Consider the following 21962-nt stretch of genomic DNA (forward strand, 5'->3'; position numbering starts at 1 on the left):
TTTGGACAGAAAAGTACTGATATATTTTCCAAATATCATTGCTCATAGTATCAGCTAGTTCTAGAAATGATGCCTTTGGCCAATTTTGCCTCTGGAGTAGCTTCATCTGTTAAGTTTATGCTACTTCCTATTCCTCTGAAATAAATGTTCTCTGGATTTCTGATATTTGTCCTCACATATTAGGGATCCAAATGGAGGACCTGTTTGAGCCTTGTTTCATATTGATGGAAAGACATTTAATCAGATAAATCATTTGTCATTTTATGTTCATGTAGTTAATGTGTTACACCTTTTAGATGGTATCATAAGAATTTTGCTTTCAGTTAAAGCTAGTATTTCTGAACATGAAAGGAAAGATGTTGCTGGTTAAATAGTGAAGATTAACTTGTTAGCCTGATTTAGATGGCATGTTTTGGTGTCCTCAGGACCCAGCCCCACAGATGGCCTCAGCCCAGGGCTAAGTCTGGATTTGTCCCCCTACCTAATTCACCAAAACATCAGAAAGAGGGTTTTCAACACTTTTGTGGTTTCAGATGAGATGGCTTTATATTGTGTATATTCAGTATGACAAATTAGGCTCATGCTATTTTTTTCTGAGTGTGTTTATTTTTTATTTTTTATTTTTTTTTCCCGGGACGAGGGGCTCTCCGCACCAGACCCCGGTCCCGTGAGTGTGTTTAAACAAAAGAATAAACTAGGTTCTTTTAAGGATCTAGAAAATTGTGTCAGAAAGTAATAGTTAAAATAAGAAAAAATGTTTTTCAAAGAAGTCGAAAGCTATTAAATAAATAGGACATTTAAAAATATACATATATAAAACAATAGTTATTTGGCCAAATAAAATTCAAGCAAGATGTCAGAAGCTGAATAGGTGAAAGAGTTTGAAATGTCAGGAGTGATGCACGTCACAGAGCAAATGTATAAATAGAGTAAATAAGCAAGGAAAATGATAGAGTGTGTCTCAGAGGTAAAATCCAATAAAAATTTTCAAAAGAAGGGTGGAAAACAATCTGCTAAACTTCGTCATTCTAAAGTATCTCAAGTCAATTTGGGTTAAGCATTCACTGAGATTCAGAAATGTCTGTAGAAGAGGAATATATTGTGTCCTGTCGGAATTTAAAATATTTACCCTTGAGTTGGAATCTACAGATTCATGGGGCTGGGAGGGAAGTCACATTTTTCAAGCCTTTGGTTTTATAAAAGAGTCACAGATCAATGAACTGACTGACCCTAACTCAGAAATGGTCCCAGAAGCCAGGTTACTGATTCCTTGACTACTGTTGTCAAAGTATTTTTTTGAACAGGAGAATAGTTACACTCACATTTTCTTTTTTTTTTTAATAAATTAATTTTTATTGGTGTTCAATTTACCAACATACAGAATAACACCCAGTGCTCATCCCGTCAAGTGTCCCCCTCCGTGCCCGTCACTCATTCACCCCCACCCCCCGCCCTCCTCCCCTTCCACCACCCCTAGTTCATTTCCCAGAGTTAGAAGTCTTTATGTTCTGTGTCCCTTTCTGATACACTCACATTTTCAACTTTACATTTGGTTCTGAACCCTTGTACTAGAAGTCAAAGCATCAAAAATTTTCTATTTTATGAAATAGGGAATTATTTTCTTGAGAATAGTGGAGGTGATAGGAGAATGTCATTTGCTCTTATGAAATATATCCCAGCACGGTAAGAGATGGGAAACAGGGAAGTAGGAGGTTATAGATTGAACAGATATTGAGCATTTAAAATTTGAGCATTTAAAATTGGCACATGATGATGTGCCAAAATTGCACTGCAGAATTGTACATATGATGTAGTTACAAAAAACTCTGTACATACAGAAATATATATGTAAATGAATAATTTAAAAATGAATTATTTTAGAATAATTCTAAACGCCTTGAGAAGTTCTAGTATATAGACAATTTTAATGAGCAAAAACTACAACTTCTTTCGAGAAAATTGGATGGATAAAAGAAAGTTTATGACTTTGTTACCTTTAGAGGCATCCAGATGACTCAGTCAGTTAAGCATCTACCTTCAGCTCAGGTCATGATCCCAGGGTCCTGGGATGGAGCTCCTCATTGGGCTCCCTGCTCAGTGGGGAGTTTGCTTCTCCTCTCCCTCTGTTCTTTCTCCTGCTAATGCTCTCTCTCTCTCTCATAAATAAATAGATAAATAAATAAATAAATAAATAAATAAATAAATAAATAAAATCTTTAAAAAAATCTTGTAAAAGTAACTATGTTTAAATATCAAGAACAAACTATACCAGCCATCAAACAACACAAAACAATATTTGTACCAAAATTTTCTCATGATATTATCATTCATGTTTATGATGGTAGCATAATCAAAAAGATAAATAGTTTTCTGCTACTGATAGATTGATTTCCCTTTTTTATTATTCTGTGAGGATGGCATTGTGATTCTTGTTCATCATTGTAATTTCTAGTGCTTAGTACAGGGCCTGTCACTTAGCAGGTAGTCAATAATATGTGTTAGGAAAAGGAATGAACTGATAAACCATGGAATTTTTTTAAAGATTTTATTTATTTAATCATGAGAGACACACACAGAGAGAGAGGCAGAGATCCAGGCAGAGGGAGAGGCAGGTTCCAAGCAGGAAGCCCGATATGGGACGCGACCCCGGGGCTCTGGGATCATGCCCAGAGCCAAAGGTAGATGCTCAACTGCCGAGCCACCCAGGCATCCCAACAACCATGGAAATTGTATATTGTTATAAATTTATATCAAGTCTAAACAAGGTGAATTCCATGTCTATGTAGTAAGATTAGGATCATGATTTTCAAAAGTATTGTAAGGATAAAAGTGTGCTGTGTAGTTTTTAGATATAAGATTCCCATTAGAATAGATTAGCTTTTGAATGGTTTTCTGAGTGGTCAACCTAAATACCAGTTTAAAAAACTAAGATTCAATTTATTCTAATATATCAGATTAACATGATGAATTTCCAGTTAGTATTTCTATGATAAGTTTTTCTAATTTCCTCCATTTAGTTGCATTCATTTCAAAAGTTATATATTTATCTGTAACTATTCATGAGGTACAGGAGTTACAAATGTAAATGAGATATGATTTTTGCCCTCAAGGAATTTCATTTGACAGACTTCTTAATGAAAAATTCATAATTGTATAGAACATGAAAGGAACTATGGACTAGAAAAGTCTTTGAAGTTGATAAGACAATTGAGCAATACCAAAATTGGATAAAAATTATGAATGAAATTATGACCCAGTTGACTTTGCTGGAATATATAGATACATTAATGACATTGGTTTTAATTTTAAATTACATAAAGTTCTAAAGACTAGGATTCAAAAAAGGGCTATGTAAATTATTAAAAATGCCATGTACCATTTGAATATTAATCAATATTCTATTTGAAACAGGTGTGGCCGCTGACCGAATAGCAATTCAGTCCAACGGTCGATACACAGCCAATCTGTCCCCTCAGAATTTGATCTCTTGCTGTGCCAAGAACCGACATGGATGCAATAGTGGAAGCATTGATAGGGCTTGGTGGTTCCTGAGAAAACGTGGGTAAATAGCTGCCCAACATACGTTTCTAGGATTCTTGAGTTCTGTTCGGGGTTAGAATAAAGAAAAAATAAATTGCAAGATTTTTACTAAAAAATGTACAAGCTACACCTAGATAAATGTGTATATTACATTTAAATATACACTATACTTGTTATCTACTAAGATTATAAACTATTGGAAGCAATTATTTGAAACATGTATACATTCCTCACTAAATTAATAGAAAGGCTTAAGTAAGCATTGTCTTGTTGCTCTGAGTCAAACGACTCTACTGAGTCCCAATGGGAATAGATATGCTGATATCTCTGCTGAGCCTTTCTGTTACTCAGGTAGATGGATAATTCCAGGTAAAAATTAGATTAAGACTGAGATGAATAGGGATGCTGGGTGGCCCAGCATTTGAGCACTTGCCTTTGGCTCAGGGCATGATCCTGGAGTCCTGGGATCAAGTCCCACATCAGGCTCCTTGCATGGAGCCTGCTTCTCCTCCCTCTGCCTGTGTCTCTGCCTCTCTTTCTGTGTCTCTCATGAATGAATAAATAGAATCTAAAAAAAAAAGACTGAGATGAATAAATAATTTATACTTGCCTCAGCTTATCAACATCATTAAGTGTCACCATCCCATTTGATGGGAAAAGGCAGGCTATATTTTCTTACTCCCATGTAGTCTGATACCTACTGCATTCTCATATCTACTATAAGAGCTAATCTACCTAAAAGCTAGGTTATTTGGGTAAGGAAGTTGCAGCTGATTACTAGTAATATACATATATACTGCTCACCTATCCATTTATCATCCACTGAGTACTCTAGGTTTGCTAGAGAACAGTCAGGTGCTATGAGAGCATGGATGTCAGATATTGATGGGTGGCAATAAATTTATTTAAATAAATGTTCAGACATTTTGCTTAATAATGTGGTGCTTAGAATGAACAACTCAGGCTGATACCTCTCTAGTATAGTAGTGCTTGGTTGGCTTCTGTTTTGTACTATGACAAAAATTAATACTCTTTAAAAGCTTAGAAGTATAAATTAACACTGAGACTCAACCAAATCTTATTATATTGGTTTGCTTAGGTAACCATAACAAAATACTATAGATGGAAAGCTTAAACACCAGGCCTTTATTTCACAGTTCTGGAGACTGAGAAATCAAAGATCAAGATAGTAGCTGATTTAGTTCTGGTGAAAGCCCTTTTCTCATTTGTCTTCTTATTGTGTCCTTACATGGCAGAGAGTACTAGTATCTCTTCCCCTTCTTATAAAGGCACTAATTCCAGGTGGGATGCTGCCTGCATCACCTCATTTAAAGCTAATTATCTCTCAAACGCCCCCTTCTAATACCATCATGTTAAGGGGTAGGGCTTCAACATATGAATTTTGGGTGGCACAATTCAATATATAGCACTCATTATCCCAAAGTAATACATTTAATGCAAGAATTTTGTGAAGTGTGTATAATCTTTAATGGCTTTGCTTTCATCATGTTTCTTGCTCAGATTCTCTTACTTGGTTGAACACTTGAATTTTTCCGAAGCAAACCTATTGGATACTTCTATGGCTAATTCAAATTGAATATATATAAAATCAATTTTTATTGTTTATTTTCCTTATGATCTTCTATATTAAATAAATGATGTTAGTTTTGGTACCAAATAATTTGTACTTTTCTATGTTCAGTTTCAAAATCAGAAACTGAAAATGATTCTGTTTGTTTTGTGCAATGTATGTGTCTCATATCTTTCTACTCTATTAACTTTTAATATTATATTAGTGTATAGTATCTCTCCTGAAATATCATGAACTACAGAAACATAATAAGTGAAATCTTATAAGAAGGTACTTATAACTCAATAAAAATGTAAAGGCAAAACAAAACAGCTTTAATTATAAAACTTACAGAATTATGCAAAATACCACATCTAATCATAAAATCCTCTCTTTCACATTAAATGTAGCTTTTATATATTATAGTTATAAATGCAGAATGAAGTCCTTCCCTTATTAATATTACTACAGATTTTATTGACAGTCACTGTAGAAAATTAATCTTTAGGAAATTCTATACTGTAGATAAATTATTTATTAAAATGGATTGAAACAAGATTTTTTTTAAATGATAATATAAATGAGGGGTCAGAGTAGAGTATAATATATTGAACTGGTGTGTTGGAATTAATCTGCATTTTGAAAGGTACAAATGTAAAGAGTTGGGAAAATTTATAAATGTTTAATTCAGTAAAATGGCACATAGGATATATTATGGCATCTTCCTAAGTATTACCTCTTTGCTTATTCCTCATAGACTGGTATCCCATGCATGCTATCCACTTTTCAAGGACCAAAATGCTACCAATTATGGCTGTGCTATGGCAAGTAGGTCTGATGGGAGGGGAAAACGGCATGCCACAAAGCCATGTCCCAACAACATTGAGAAATCGAACAGGATCTACCAATGTTCTCCTCCATACAGAGTCTCCTCCAATGTAAGTCTAAATGGCAAGTATTAACAATGGTTAACTTTCTCAAAAAGATATAGCTCTACTGTTCTTAAAACTGTTCAAAAACTATTATATCCTAAAATAATTCTAGTTTCAGATATATTTTTTTCATAATCTTAAAGTGTCCATTAAAGACTCTCAATTTCTGATCTTTGTAATATTAGCAGAATGAATGATTTTATGGTACATATTTGCATACTTGACAGATAAAAGCTAAATCAAACCTTTTTTTCCCTGACTTTTTGGTGGTAGTAGGTCATTGTGTCAATCCTTTGTCTTACTCCACAAAATAATTGAAGTAAATATAGTCATAATGGGAAAATGACTTCTTAGATTCTAGTTTTTCATTTTGAAAGCCTGGGCAAATTTTACTGCATCATATCAGTGTTACCCAGACCTCACTTTCAGAATATCTGAACCTTCAGTGGCTTCCAGTTAATTATACAATATGGTTTAGTATTCTTACCATGGCATATAGATCTTGCTTGATTTGGTTCTGACCTACTGCCTCTACAGACTCTTGTCCTGCCTGCATCTACTCCTCCACCTGCTCCTAATGCACTTGATAAATAGGACTACTGTCTGCTCCCTAGATACATCATGCTCTCCATGCTTCTCTACTTAGCCAGGTGATGATTCCTCTGACCCAAGTGCTTATCCCACCTATTTCCATCCGGCAAAATCCCATACATGGGTCACGGCCCCGGTCAAAACTTTATCTTGTCTGTGAACCTTTCTTGACTCCTACATAGTATTAATTTTCCTTTTTGTTCCATCCCCAGGAACTTTGTGCTTGTCTCTATAGTAGAATTTATTATATCATAATGCAATTAGTTGTGCTATCTACTCCACCAAAATGTAAATCCTTTGAGGACAGTTACAGGGTTAATATTTGTTTCTGTCCTAGTTTTTCGTATATACTCTGTGATCAATGCATATATATGAATGAATGAATAAGGGAATGATCTGCCTTTTTGCTGAGGGTTGTGTCACACAGTGGGCGACAACATAGAAATCCTTATATAGTATAGCTACGCTGAGGAAGCTCACTAAACCATCATCTGGGGTTGTTCTTGGGATCAAAAGAATGGAAATGACACAAATCTCCACTGTTAAAACATGGTTTTAATTAATTATTTTTTATTCGTGACCATAAAAAGTTATTACTTTATTTCCTCTTTATTCCAAAATTACCAGCAGTTGTAGAAGTCAATAAAACAAATGGGTGCATCCTGTCTCTAGTAACTTGATCAATGTGGTATTTCACATGTGAGTATTTCAAGGCATGATTAAAAGTAAATTATAAATGGTCAAGGCACATTGGATTGTATAATTCTTAAATAGATTATATAGCACCTAACATTATACACCACACAATACATTTAGTATGTTCCGATAACAATAATGATGTTCATTGATATTTTTCCTCATTGATATTTTTCCTTCTAGGAAACTGAGATAATGAAAGAAATCATGCAAAATGGACCAGTTCAAGGTAAGCTTGGGTGAAATATGGTTGTGTTTTATTTCATTAATAAACAACATTACATTTTAATTCATGCAAGAGGAGCTTAAGAAAAACTTTGTTTTAAGTGTTCATAAAGTTTCAACAGTTCTAAGATCAGTGTAATTATAGGATATGTGCTTACCTAGTAACTTCATTATCTGCCATTTTAAGTAGATAGACACATTCATAAATTGAATTCCTAAATATTAATGACACATTTGATGAAGTCTGCTAAGTCCTTCTGAAAGTGATCATGGACCAACGACAGTCAAATATGACATGGTAAGTGGTGAAGCTCATTTATTTTTTCAGTTGTATTTAAGAATCATGCATAGTATTAGAAGTTTTCTCACTTTCATTTTAAAGAGAATAGGTAATGGATCAAAAAAAAAATCAAACTTTAGCTATAGAAAAAAATCTAAAAAAAATCACTAAACACTAAACATGTTCTGAATTTAATTCTAGAAATCCTGGGATCTTAAAAAAATGAACAAATGAGAATTTTTCCCCTTATAATTATGTAATTTTAATTGGCTCTTATAAGACTGAGGGATTCATGTGTAATTTACATGCATGCTTCAGTAAGTTAAGTTCGTGCGACAAATTTAAAGGAACACAGGCATTGGAAGTCAAGCCTGAATTTAAAATTCCATCTTTGACATTTGCTACTTAAATGACTGAGTAAATTACTTAAGCTCTCTGAATCTTCAAGTCATTGTGGTACTGTTTGAAATGTCTTCCTCTCTTAATCACTCAGAAGAAAATTGGATCATAATTCTTTAAATTGAGAGCCCCTTAGGTTTATTTTATGGTCAAGTACTTAAATGCTTATGAATTTCACATAATGAATAAAAAATAATCAAAATGGGAAATTATGGTAAGAATCAAAAATAAACATTTTAAAATAGGAAAGTTGAAATTCAAATTATTCAACATGGGTGTCAAGAATATACCCCCTGCCAGCCTGAACCAGGAGCAGGAGATAGAGCTGCAATCAAGATGGGCTCCATTCTGCCCTCAGCCTTGTTACAATTCTGTTTAGTAAGTTTGCTGCAGTTTTCCAAAAGTAAAGTTGCACTACAGTAACTTATGTAGTTACAGCTTTATAAACTCATCAAGTGTGTTTTGGTGTCAGAAACTGAAGGAAGGAGCCCCCTTCAAGTTAATTATTATGGTCTCTGTCCCACACTTCTTCAGTTGTCAGTGTTTCTCAGCAATGAAGCATTCATGGTTCTTAGGGAGAGTTGAGAAGAGCTGAAGGGGTCAATGGTTCTATAGAGGAGAAAAACCACTAGCAGTATCTTCACACTTATGTAAGAGCTGGTTGACTCATCCTGCTGTAGATGCAATGTGTTTGTCTGCACAGCATTGCCTGGGCAAACAGAGCATTTTCTCCTCTTTCAGTACAAAAGAGTGTAAAAGGCTATAGAATGCTGGATAAATAGCACTGTGTGCATTCTTCTAAAATCTGTAGAATTAAAAATAAGTTTAGGTGCTGAAATGAGAGCAAAGTAAGATCTGCATAAATTACAGTTACATAAATTCTTAAAATCCTATGGGAATGTATTTTATTTTACTTCATTTTATTTATTTATTTTGGAAGGGATATATTTTGAAGTAGATAAAGACGATTTGACCTCTTTTGAGAATATTTAAATGGCATCAGAAAAAGCATGAAACATTAAAAAAGAAAATAAAAGGTGGGACATGAAAAAGTTGTATTTGACTTGGGAATAGAAGCTTAATTTTAGGATCTATCAAATGCTTATGACCTTAGTTTTTATTTTATTTGAAAAGCATGTCAAACTAATATAGACAAGCATTGTGCACCTATCAAGGTATACTTATCTAGTCCCACCTAGAAATATTTTAAATTTATGTCTTCTACAAGTTTAAAGTCTTCACCCTGAATTGTCTAAGCCCTTCAACAGAAAAGCACATGATACAGAAAAGTAATCAAGATAAGGGAATGAAGGAGAGCTTTATGATGTATAAGCTCTTGGTTTCACTCATACGGGGAATATAAAAATAGTGAAAGAGATTATAGGGGAAAGGAGAGAAAATGAGTGGGAAAAATCAGAGCAGGTGACAAAACATGAGAGACTCCTAACTCTGGGAAAGGAACAAGGGGTAGTGGAAGGGGAGGTGGGTGGGGGGTTGGAGTGACTGGGTGACAGGCACTGAGGGGGGCACTTGACAGAATGAGCACTGGGTGTTATACTATATGTTGTCAAATTGAACTCCAACAAAAAATATTCAAAAAAAAAATAATGCAACAGTGGCTTACTTCTTGAGAGCCAGGAGAATGGAATTTTGTCAGAGTATTCTTTTGCCAAAGGTTTGCTTTTTATTCAAACTCACCAAGGAAAGGTTTGTATTTACTCCAAGGATTAAGGACAATTGCATTAAGCCCTGTTTGCCAGGTTCAGCCTTCAGTTAGCTTAATTGGAGTTTTAAGAGGCTCATGGTGAAGTCCAAGGTTAATAGATAAACAGCAATCAGTAGCCAAGTGCAGTGGGGCTTCTCTGCAAGGGTCTCAATTTCTGGTAATAGTGCTTCTGTCAATTAAGAATAGACGGTGTTTTAAAGATATAATGTATACTTAAGTAATATTCTAAATGGCTAAAAGCTGTTTTTATAAGAGAAAAACAACAAAAAAGTATTGCAGCAATTAAATCAAGTAGGAAAGAAAATTAAGTTGAATTGCAAAGTCCCTTCTTAGATTCTCCTCCTGGCAATTTAACCACTGATTGTTCTGTGAGAATTTAGAGATTTTTTTAATAAAGATTTTTAAAGAGATTTGTTTAAAACTGTTTTATTCTTTTGGGTTTTATTTTAGCCATAATGCAAGTCCATGAAGATTTCTTCCATTATAAGACAGGGATATATAGACACATTACCAGAACAAATGAAGAATCAAGAAAATATCAAAAGCTTCAGACACATGCCGTCAAACTCACTGGGTAAGGCAATTTCTTTAAAATCTTCATTTAATGCTTTTGGAAAATGAAACTGAACATACTGTATAGAGTGCATGCAGGTGCCAGAATTCTCCTTGGTAGGAGAGAGTTCCATACAAATTAAAGATTATCCAAACTTTGGCACTATTTAGTCATTATTTTAAAGTCTGGTTAAAGGGTAACTCAGTATTCTGGAAAAGATGACCATTTCCTATCTCTCACTTGAGTGTGTCCTAGAAATCTATTTTAAGGGTAAGGGAAATATATTATTGGAATAAGTTCTGTATGTAGCATAAGCAGGGGAAGGGTACAAATTCAAGTATATAAGGATTTGGGAAGAAGGTTTTAGATGGAATTATGAATGGTAGTGATTAATCAGGAATAAGGAATAGGGTCACCTTTATTTCAGCACAAGATTTTTTTTTTATTTCTGCACGTGTTATAGAAATTACACTTTTCAAATTGTGAGTAAAATACATTCATCTCTACCGGGGCAGGAAATAGTTCAAAACTGGGTTGCATTTCAAAAGTAAATAAGTAGTTTCACAAATAAGACCATGCTCACAAGAAGAGTGTGGTCATCTGAAACTACTTTCCCTAGTGCCTTCTCCAACTCATTCTAACTCTGCTCCACCTTTAGGCTCTTTCTCCTAATGTCTCAGTCCAATTCAAATGAAATGCTACAGGAAAGGTTTCTGGGTCTTTTTCTTAAATTTCCATCATTTTAAACCCTCACTTTTCTCACTTTGCCATCATGGTAAATGACTTTGTCTCATTGAACAAGTCTTTCCTGTTTAAATTTGGTTGAGCTTGTACAAAAGTAACCTCAACTCCAACCAAATCTCTGCTTTCTTCTTATTGATCTTTGAGACATTCTGAGTCAGTTCTAGGGTATGTAGACAGTTATCTTCTGTGATATCTCTTCAGTAGTCATCCCACCTTTATTTTAAATAATCTTATATTTATTTTTTTAAAAAAATATTTTATATATTATTCATGAGAGACACACACAGAGAAAGAGGCAGAGACACAGGCAGAGGGAGAAGCAGGCTCCCTGCAAGGAGCCCAATGTGGGATCCCGGATCCTGGAATCATGCCCTGGGCCAAAGGCAGACGCTCAACCACTGAGCCACCCAGACATCCCATTACTCTTATATTTCAATTACAAAATTACCACATTTAATTGAATCTAAGATACTCATTTTATGACTAGTCTTGATTTTAGGCATGTGAAAATATGTGTATCTTAGAATGGAAATACATGGCATTTCAAGTTAATGTAGATACTGAGAAACTACAGATGAGGAAAAAATGTAAAGACAATTTCACTATCCAGAAAGAACCTTTCTTGAGAGTTTGAAGTATTTTTCATTTCTCCTAGGTGTATAGCTAGAGAGAGAGAGGGAGAGGAGAGAGAAAGAGAAGAGAGAGAGAGAGAGATGGCTAGATAATTAAATATATTTAAAAAATGAGATATGGAAGTACCTACAATTTTATGACAAAGAAAATTTTGCTAAAGTATGCATTAGCAGTATATAAGAATGACAGTTCTCAGTTCTCAATATTCCTCTAAACACTGGCTGTTTGTTTTTCCATTTTAATGGTTAATTCTGTACTGCTTTGGTCACTCAGTATCACTCTTCTGGGGCCTAAGATAGTTTCCCATTACCCTACATTTTAGGTTATATGGAACAAGATGTTTGCCTTAAATTTTTAAAAAGTATCACTTAAAAAATAACAATCTGTGTATGCTCACTAAATTCATATGCAGTCCATATATGCTCATAAAAATATATTACCTAGAAAGAAGATAGTTAAAAAAATCATCCCAAATTATATTAAGCTCACACAATCATTATTAATATTTAGGGAAAAGCATGTCAAAGCACGTAAGTCTGTTTCTCTGTTGATGAAAAGAGAGACAAATGAAAATAGAAAGACAATAGATAATGATATTTTAAAATGCTAATGTTCAGGTTATTTTTAGTTGAATTTAATGAAATGAGATATATTTGGTTCATTAACAAAAGGAATGCTAGTTCCTGAAAGAACCCTCCACACTTCAGAAAAAAAAAATACTTTAAGAGAACTATAGGTGGGAGCATTAAATCATTTTTAACTGTATATTTCCATTTAAGATTATATCTATTGACTCATTTTAAAAAAGATTTTATTTATTTATTTGAGACAGAGAAGGAGAGCACAAGTATGTGTGTGGGAAGTGCAAAGGGAGATGCAGACTCCCCACTGGGCAGGAAGCCTGAGGGGGGAGGGGGTTTAATCTCAGGACCCTGAAATCATGATCTGAGCTATAAAGACCCAATAGACTGAGCCACACTGGAGCCCCTATATCTATTGATTTCTTAACAAACTGAAGAAATTTATCATTTTTATACTTCTCCCCACATCTCCTCCTTTCATACCTTATATTTATTAGAATATTATGACTTTTGTATATTATAGGATTATAGAATTTGCATTCTGCTCTGAAGCCATAGTATTAATAGTTGTTTAAACTTTATTGTAGAGTCAATGATAAGCAAATATTTTTGTGATGGCTTTTCTGTCCTTGAGCTTAATTTTTAACACTTATTTTGTTGAATTGTTTTCCAGCAACTCTTTTTTTTTAATCAAAAAGGACTCTTAATGATTGTGGTCCTTAATTTCTTACATGTTTGAGAAAGTGTTTGTTTTCCTTTAATTCAAGAATAACATTAGCTATAAAATTCTGGTACTACAGAAACTTCAGAACTTTGAGGGTGTTGCTCTAGTGTTTCTGGCATTGAGTTTTCCTGCAGAAAAATCTCTAGCTAAGCAAATGTTTTTATTTCCTTAGACATGATATGACTTTTTCAATTGATATACTAATCTTGTTTCTTTCATCCTTGAATTAAGTATATTCACTTTTAAAGGAACATATTATTACATGTTGTATCTTCTATATCTCCTATTATCTTTTTTTAGGTTAGCTTTTTTTTGTATATTTTTGTTATTGAAGTTTGATTTGCCAACATATAATATAACACACAGTGCTTATCCCATCAAGTGCTCTCCACAGTGCCCATCACCCAGTCACCCCATCCCTCCACCCACCTCCCCTTCCACTACCCCTTGTTAGTTTCCCAGAATAATGAGTCTCTTATGTTCTCTGTCTCTGATATTTCCCACTCATTTTCTCTCCTTTCCCCTCTAATCCCTTTCACTATTTTTTATATTCCCTGGATGAATGAAACCATATAATGTTTGTCCTTCTCCAATTGACTTACTTCACTCAGCATAATACCCTCCAGTTCTATCCACATTGAAGCAAATGGTGGGTATTCATCATTTCTAATGGCTGAGTAATATTCCATTGTATATATACACCACATCTTCTTTATCCATTCATCTCTTTTCTTTTCAAAGATTTTATTTATTTATTCATGAGAGACACAGAGTGAGAGACAGGCAGAGACACAGGCAGAGGGAGAAGCAGGCTCCATGCAGGGAGCCCAATGCGGGACTCAATCCCAGGTCTCCAGGATCACACCCTGGCCTGAAGGCGGTGCTAACCACTGATCCACCTGGGCTGCCCTCCTTTCATTTTTTGATGGACACAGAGGCTCCTTCCATAGTTTGGCTATTGTGGACATCACTGCTATAAACATTAGGGTGCAGGTGTCTCAGTTTTTCACTGCATCTGTATCTTTGGGGTAAATTCCCAGCAGTACAATTGCTGGGTCGTAGGGCAGATATATTTTTAAATCTTTGAGGAAACTCCACACAGTTTTCCAGAGTGGCTGCACTAGTTCACATTCCCACCAACAGTGTAAGAGGTTCCCTTTTCTCCACATCCTCTCCGACATTTGTTGTTTCCTGTCTTGTTAATTTTCACCATTCTCACTGGTGTGAGGTGGTATCTCACTGTGGTTTTGATTTGCATTTCCCTGATGGCAAGTGATGCGAACATTTTCTCATGTGCTTGTTGGCCATGTGTGGGTCTTTGGTGGAATTTCTGTTCATGTCTTTTGCCCATTTCATGATTGGATTGTTTGTTTCTTTGCTGTTGAGTTTAATAAGTTTTTTATAGATCTTGGATACAAGCCCTTTATCTGATATGTGATTTGCAAATATCTTCTCCCATTCTGTAGGTTGTCTTTTAGTTTTGTAGACTGTTTCTTTTGCTGTGCAGAAGCTCTTTATCTTGATTAAGTCCCAATAGTTCACTTTTGCTTTTGCTTCCCTTGCCTTCATAGATGTATCTTGCAAGAAGTTGCTGTGGTCAAGTTCAAAAAGGGTGTTGCCTGTGTTCTCCTCTAGGATTTTGATGGATTCTTGTCTCACATTTAGATCTTTCATACACTTTGAGTTTATCTTTGTGTCTGGTGTAAGAGAATGGTCTAGTTTCATTCTTCTGCACGTGGCTGTCCAATTTTCCCAGCACCATTTATTGAAGAGACTCTCCTTTTCCCAGTGGATTGTCTTTCCTTCTTTGTCACATATTAGTTGACCATAGAGTTGAGGGCCCATTTCTGGGTTCTCTATTCTGTTTCATTGATCTGTGTGTCTCTTTTTGTGCCAGTACCACACTGTCTTGATCATCACAGCTTTGTAGTACAACTTGAAATCCAGCATTGTGATGCCCCTGCTCTGTGTTTTTTTTCAATATTCCCCTAGCTATTTGGGGTCTTTTCTGATTCCACACAAATTTTAAGATTATTTGTTCCAATTCTCTGAAGAAAGTGCATGGTATTTTGATAGGGATTGCATTAAATGTGTAAATTGCCCTGGGTAGCATTAACATTTTCACAATATTAATTGTTCCAATCCATGAGCATGGAATATTTTTCCATCTCTTTGTGTCTTCCTCAATTTCTTTCAGAAGTGTTCTATAGTTTTTAGGGTATAGATACCTTACCTCTTTGGTTAGATTTATTCCTAGGTATTTTATGCTTTTGGGTGCAATTGTAAATTGAATTGATTCCTTAATTTCTCGTTCTTCAGTCTCATTGTTAGTGCATAGTAATGCTACTGATTTCTGGGCATTGATTTTGTATCCTGCCACATTGCCAAATTGCTGTATGAGTTCTAGCAATCTTGGGGTGGAGGCTTTTGGGTTTTCTATATATTAGTATCATGTCATCTGTGAAGAGGGAGAGTTTGACTTCTTATTTGCCAATTTGAATCCCTCTATTGTCTTTTTGTTGTCTGATTGCTGAGGCTAGGACTTCCAATACTATGTTGAATAGCAGTGGTGAGAGTGGACATCCCTGTCATGTTCCTGATCTTAGGGGAAAGGCTCTCAGTTTTTCTCCATTGAGAATGATATTTGCTGTGGGCTTTTCATAGATGACTTTTAAGATATTGAGGAATGTTCCCTCTATCCCTACACTCTGAAGAGTTTTGATCAGGAATGGATGCTGTATTTTGTAAAATGCTTTCTCTGCATCTATTGAGAGGATCATATGGTTCTTGTTTTTTTCTCTTGTTGATGTGATCTATCACGTTGATTATTTTATGAGCATTGAACCACCCTTGCATTCTGGGGATAAATCCCACTTGTTCATGGTGAATAATTCTCTTAATGTACTGTTGGATCCTATTGGCTAGTATCTTGTTGAGAATTTTTGCATCTGTGTTCATCAGGGATATTGGTCTATACTTCTCCTTTTTGATGGGATCTTTGGTTTTAGAATTAAGGAGATGCTGGCCTTATAAAATGAGTTTGGAAGTATTCCATCCCTTTGTATCTTTTGGAACAGCATTAGTAGAATAGGTATTATTTCTTCTTTAAATGTTTGATAGAAAAAAAAATAAATGTTTGATAGAATTCCTCTGGGAAGCCATCTGGCCCTGGACTCTTGTGTCTTGGGAGGTTTTTGATGACTGCTTCAATTTCCTCCCTGGTTATTGGCCTGTTCAGGTTTTCTATTTCTTCCTGTTCCAGTTTTGGTGTTTTATGGTTTTCCATTAATGAATCCATTTCTCCTAGATTGCCTAATTTATTGGCGTATAGCTGCTCATAAAACATTTTAAAAATCGTTTGTATTTCCATGGTATTGGTTGTGATATATACTCTTTCATTCATGACTTTATTAATTTGAATCCTTTCTCTCTTGTTTTTAATGAGGCCGGCTAAGAGTTTATCTATCTTATTAATTCTTTCAAAGAACCAACTCCTGGTTTTGTTGATTTGTTCTACAGTTCTTTGGGTCTGTATTTCATTGAGTTCTGCTTGAATCTTTATTGTCTCTCTTCTTTTGCTTGGTGTAGGTTTTTTTTTGCTGTTCTTTCTCCAGTTCCTTTAGGTGCAAACTTAGTGTATTTGAGTTTTTTCCAATTTTTTGAGGGATGCTTGTATTGTGATGTATTTCCCTTTCAGGGCTGCTTTTGCTGTATCCCCAAGATTCTGAACAGTTGTATCTTCATTTTCATTAGTTTCCATGAATCTTTTTAATTCTTCTCTAATTTCCTGATTGATACAGCCATCCTTTAGTAAGATGCTCTTCAACTTCCACATGTTTGGGTTTCTTCCAAATTTCTTCTTGTGATTGAATTCTAGTTTCAAAGCATTGTGGTCTGAGAATATGCAGGGGACAATCCCAATCTTTTGGTATCAGCTGAGACCTGATTTGTGACCCAGTATGTGTGGTCTATTCTGGAGAAAGTTCCATGTGCACTTGAGAAGAACGTGCATTCATTTGTGTTCGGATGGAAAGTTCTGTATATATCTGTGAAATCCATCTGGTCCAGTGTATCATTTAAAGTCCTTGTTTCTTTGGTGATGCTGTGCTTATAAGATACGTCATTTGCAGAAAGCGCCATGTTGAAGTCTCCCAGTATAAGTGTATTACTATCTAAGTATGTCTTTACTTTGGTTATTAATTAATTGATATACTTGGAAGCTTCCACATTAGGGCATAAATATTCATGATTGTTAAGTCTTCTTGTTGGATAGACCCTTTAAGTATCATATAATGTCCCTCTTCATCTCTTACTACAGTCTTTGGGATAAACTTTAATTTATCTGATATAAGGATTGCTACCCCAGCTTTCTTTTGAGGACCATTTGAAAGGTATATTGTTCTCCAACCTTTCATTTTCAGGCTGTAGGTGTCTTTAGGTCTAAAATGAGTCTCTTGTAGACAGCAAATAGATGGGTTTTGCTTTCTTATCCAGTCTGAAACCCTGCATCTTTTGATGGGATCATTTAGCCCACTCATGTTTAGAGTAATTATTGAAAGATATGAATTTAGTGTCATTGTAATACCTATTCAGTCCCTGTTTTGTGGATTATTTCTTTGGGCTTCCTTTTTTTTTTACAGGGTCCCCCTTAATATTTCTTGCAGAGCTGGTTTGGTGGTCACATATTCTTTCAGTTTCTGCCTATCTTGGAAGCTCTTTATTTATCCTTCTCTTCTGAATGAGAGCCTTTCTGGATATAGTTTTCTTGGCTACATGTTCTTCTCATTTAGTACCCTGAATATATCCTGCCAGCCCTTTCTGGCCTGCCAGGTCTCTGTGGAGAGGTCTGCTATTAATCTAATATTTCTCCCCATATAAGTTAGGTATCTCTTTTCTCTTTCTGCTTTAAGGATTTTCTCTTTATCCTTGGAATTTGCGAGATTCACTATTCAATATCAAGGTGTTGAATGTTTTTATTGATTTTTTTTGGGGGGGACCTCTCTATCTCCTGGATCTGAATGCCTGTTTCCCTCCCCAAATTAGGGAAGTTCTCAGCTATGACTTGTTCAAATGTGCTTTCTGGCCCTCTGGCCCTCTCAGCGTTTTCTGGAACCCCAATTATATGTAAATTCTTCCTTCTGAGGCTATCATTTATTTCCCTTAACCTTTCCTCTTGGTCTTTTCATTGTTTTTCTCATTTTGCCTTAGCTTCCTTCCTTCCATAAACTTGTATTCTTTGTCACTCACTCTTTCTTCCATCTCATTAACCCTCATAGTTAGGACCTCCAGTTTGGATTCCATCTCATTTAATCGATTTTTAATTTTGGCCTGATTAGATCTAAATTCTGAAGTCATGAAGTCTCTTGAATCCTTTATGCTTTTTTTTTTTTCCAGAGCCACCAGTAGCTTTTAATTGTGCTTCTGGATTGGCTTTCTGACGTTGAATTGTAATCCATATTCTGTAACTCTGTGGCAGAGAGTACTGTTTCTGATTCTTTATTTTGTGGTGAGTTCTTCATTCTAGTCATTTTGCTCAGAGCAGAGTGGCTGTATGAGTGGGCTGTGTCAAGAATATCAACCATGACCTAAGTAAATTTTACCCTAGGTGATTCTGACAAGATCAGAGACCCAAAAATGAAAACAAAGATCAGAATGAAATAAAACAAAAGGACCGCTAAAGCAAAAAACAAAATTTTAAAACAAAGTAGTAAAAAATAAAAGGCCAAGAATCCCAAAGAAGAAGAAAAAAAGAAAAAAAGAAAAGAAAAAAGCAAAAGTAAAGAGGAAAAAAAGAAAAAAAGGTGAAGTAAAAAAGGGGTGGGGAGGGCCTGGGAGTTGGTGGTGGTAACAAAGTTGTAGTGGAAGGAGAATGTTGTCTATCTGAGGGGTCCTAGAGGGTGATCCTATTGGTTCTGAGTGTATTAAGTTCTGTATGTTAGAAGATGCTCAGTCCCAAATTTATATAAACCAGAAATACTTGTAGAAAACCCCAACATTGACCACCAAAACATAAATGAGATAAAAGAGGGGGGCAGAATGGGAATGAGTAATCTCACAGAATGAACCAGTATGATATACCACTTGGTTCTGGGTGCATGCTGGTCATGTTTTAGAAGGTATCAACTTCCACCAGTGTAGAACAAAATGAGGCAGAGAAAACAAAAAACACAAAACAAAACAAAAGAAAAACCATATCTCGTATATCTGCCAAAATTGAGTATATTGAAGGGAATCTAGAAGTGGAAAATATATCTAAGACATGTAATTCTAGAAGTACGAAAGTCAAAAAGGAAGAAACTTCAAAATGAAGAGGTGGTAAAATATTGTAGTTAAGGTGGGAAAAGAGAAAAAATATTGGAAGTTTTTAGTCTGATATAAAAACGAGTACTGGAAAAAAGGGGGAAAAAGAGGAGTACCCTCTAGTTCTATATACTGTAAATCCCTCCACTTCCCCTGGAGCTTTCCAGCGCTGCTGGGTCCAGAACCTGCTCTTCCCCTCTCCTTCCAGCTGGTCTTCTGGGGGAGGAGCTGCTGTGCTGACTCTCAGGTGTGTGAACCTGGGGGAGCTGCCCTGCCCTCTGCCAGGTGCCGGGCTCAGTGGGAGCTGTTTACCCCCTGAGGACCCTGTCCCCTGGCGCCCCGCCCCTCCCAGGCACAGGGTGACGCCAGGAGGAACAACCCCACTGGCGGCGGCCAGCCCTCCAGCCCTGGAGTCAGCTCCTGCAGTAACCACCGCAGCTCCCAGTCCGCAGGGGCCTGGATGCTCCGGGGCGGGAGGGCACTGACCTGCACAGCTCGGGGGTGTAGGGCGGCAGGAGCCTCCCCGCTGTCCTGGGCCCTCCCCACCTCCGCCTGTCCCGGGGGGAGCCCACGATCTCCGCTGTTACCCTGGCGCCCTGGGTCCGGGGCCTGCTCCGCTGGCATCGCTCCTGGGGCGGTGGCTCCCGAAGGCAGCAGGGCACAGCGCCCTCCGCCCGGAGCCCCCCCGACCCCCGGCTTCTCCCCGAGGCCCCGCCGGGCGCTCCAGCCCTTTACCGCGCGGCTTTGGGGTGTGGGGTGCTCCCCCCGGGGCACCTCCTCTGTTAATGACCCCGGGAGGCTGGGGGCCCCACCGCCCTCCTGCGGTCCTGCCCGGGCTCCCCGTTGAGCGCCTTTCCCTCTGGGAGAAATCCGTGGATTTTTAAAGATCCCGCTTCTCAGGGGCTGAGCTCTCCTGTCCCAGGGGCTTCAGCCTTCCTTAAGATTCTTCTTAAAAGAATCCCCACTGGATTCTTTTTTCTTTTATTTTTCCTCCTTCCTACCTTGTTAGAAGCGCAAACCCTTCTCTCTGTAGCGTTCCAGCTTCTCTCTTTAAATCTCAGGTCGAACCCTAGGTGTACAGGATGGTTTGGAAGTTACCTAATGAGCTGGTGGGCGTGGAGTGAGGACCCTGCTCCTCCGCCAGCTTGCCCTCTATTATCTTTTTAATAACATTTATATTGTATTTTTTTGGTATTTTGTTGTGTATGATTTCTTTCTGTGTTGTCTCACCCATCCTTGAACATGTGTTATAGTTGGTGCTCATTCTCCAAAGGCTCTTGCCTCTGAAATGTTTTTTAAAATTTTTTCTTTTCTTTTTCTTTTGATTGTCCTTCAAGGTCTTTGAGCCATGGGTTAGAGATTTCATGTCTGTAATTTCTTTGAGTCTATATCTGACTTCTAGCGTTTTTTGAGTAATTCCTTTTGAGCTGTATATTCTTCATGGTCTTTCCCTGCCTTCTTTTTAAAAGTTTAATCTTGATCCATGCATTTCAATCTCAATCACTTCCTCTCTTTCTAGTCCAGTCTCTCTACTCTGACCTCCATAATTCTTCAGCCTTGTACATACTATCAGTGAATAATGGCATTCCGTCTGGCCACTATTTAACTGTCCCTCTTCTTGATGCTATACTTCCTTCCTTATTTAGTTAAAATGCCATGGCAATTCATTATACTCAATCACACACCCTGGACTCCTCTGCTCTGTTTCATTCATCATACTAGCTTAGCAAAATCTCAACTTTGGTTAAATTCTAATTGGCTTATTTTTTTAAAAATTGTGTTTATTTATTTATTTTAATTCCAGCATAGTTAACATACAGTGTTATATTAGCTTCAGGCATACAATGACAGTGATTTGATAATTCTATACCTTAGTCAGTGTTCATCAAGATAAATGTATGCTTAATCCCCTTTACCTATTTCACCCACTCCCTCACCCACCTCCTTCTCACAACAGTAGTTCTCTATATTTAAGAATCTGCTTTTTTGTTGGTCTCTTTTTTTTCTTTATTTGTTGTCTTTTTAAATTCCACATATGAGTGAAATCGTACTGTATTTGTCTTCCTCTGACTTATTCACTTAGCATTATATGATCTAGTCCATCCATATCATTACAAATGGCAAGATTTCAATTTTTTTATAGCTGAGAAATATTCCATTGTGCATGTGTATGTATGTAGGCATATACATGTATGTACACACACACACACACACACACCACATCTTCTTTATCTATTCATCTATCAGTGAACACCTGGACTGTTTCCATATCTTGGCTATTGCAAATAATGCTACCATAAACATTGGGGAGCATATTATCTTTTCAAATTAATGTTTCAGTATGTTTTGGGTATATACCCAGTAGTGGAATTACTGGATCATATGATAATTCTATTTTTAACTTTTTGAGGAATCTCCATGCTGTATTCCACAGTGCTGCCCTGATTTACATTCCTACCAACAGTGTA

General features: G+C 36.4%; 1 protein-coding gene across 2 annotated transcripts in view; it reads left to right on the forward strand.

Annotated features, from left to right (window-relative positions):
* Window positions 1–21962, forward strand: part of TINAG (tubulointerstitial nephritis antigen) — a 97798-nt gene that overhangs the window by 29965 nt on the left and 45871 nt on the right. Inside the window, exons 6-10 of one of the 2 annotated variants that reach the window (XM_055330863.1) lie at window positions 3412–3562; window positions 5868–6048; window positions 7513–7558; window positions 10410–10533; window positions 18800–18995. In XM_055330863.1, coding sequence (XP_055186838.1) covers window positions 3412–3562; window positions 5868–6048; window positions 7513–7558; window positions 10410–10533; window positions 18800–18803 — 506 coding nt within the window. In that variant the 3' untranslated portion in view covers window positions 18804–18995. Of the gene's footprint in view, window positions 1–3411; window positions 3563–5867; window positions 6049–7512; window positions 7559–10409; window positions 10534–18799; window positions 18996–21962 lie in introns of those variants that run through there. The other variant, XM_055330862.1, reaches the window with a different exon arrangement.

Source organism: Nyctereutes procyonoides, unplaced genomic scaffold (assembly GCF_905146905.1).
Source record: "Nyctereutes procyonoides isolate TBG_1078 unplaced genomic scaffold, NYPRO_anot_genome, whole genome shotgun sequence".
Taxonomy (NCBI): Eukaryota; Metazoa; Chordata; class Mammalia; order Carnivora; family Canidae; genus Nyctereutes; species Nyctereutes procyonoides.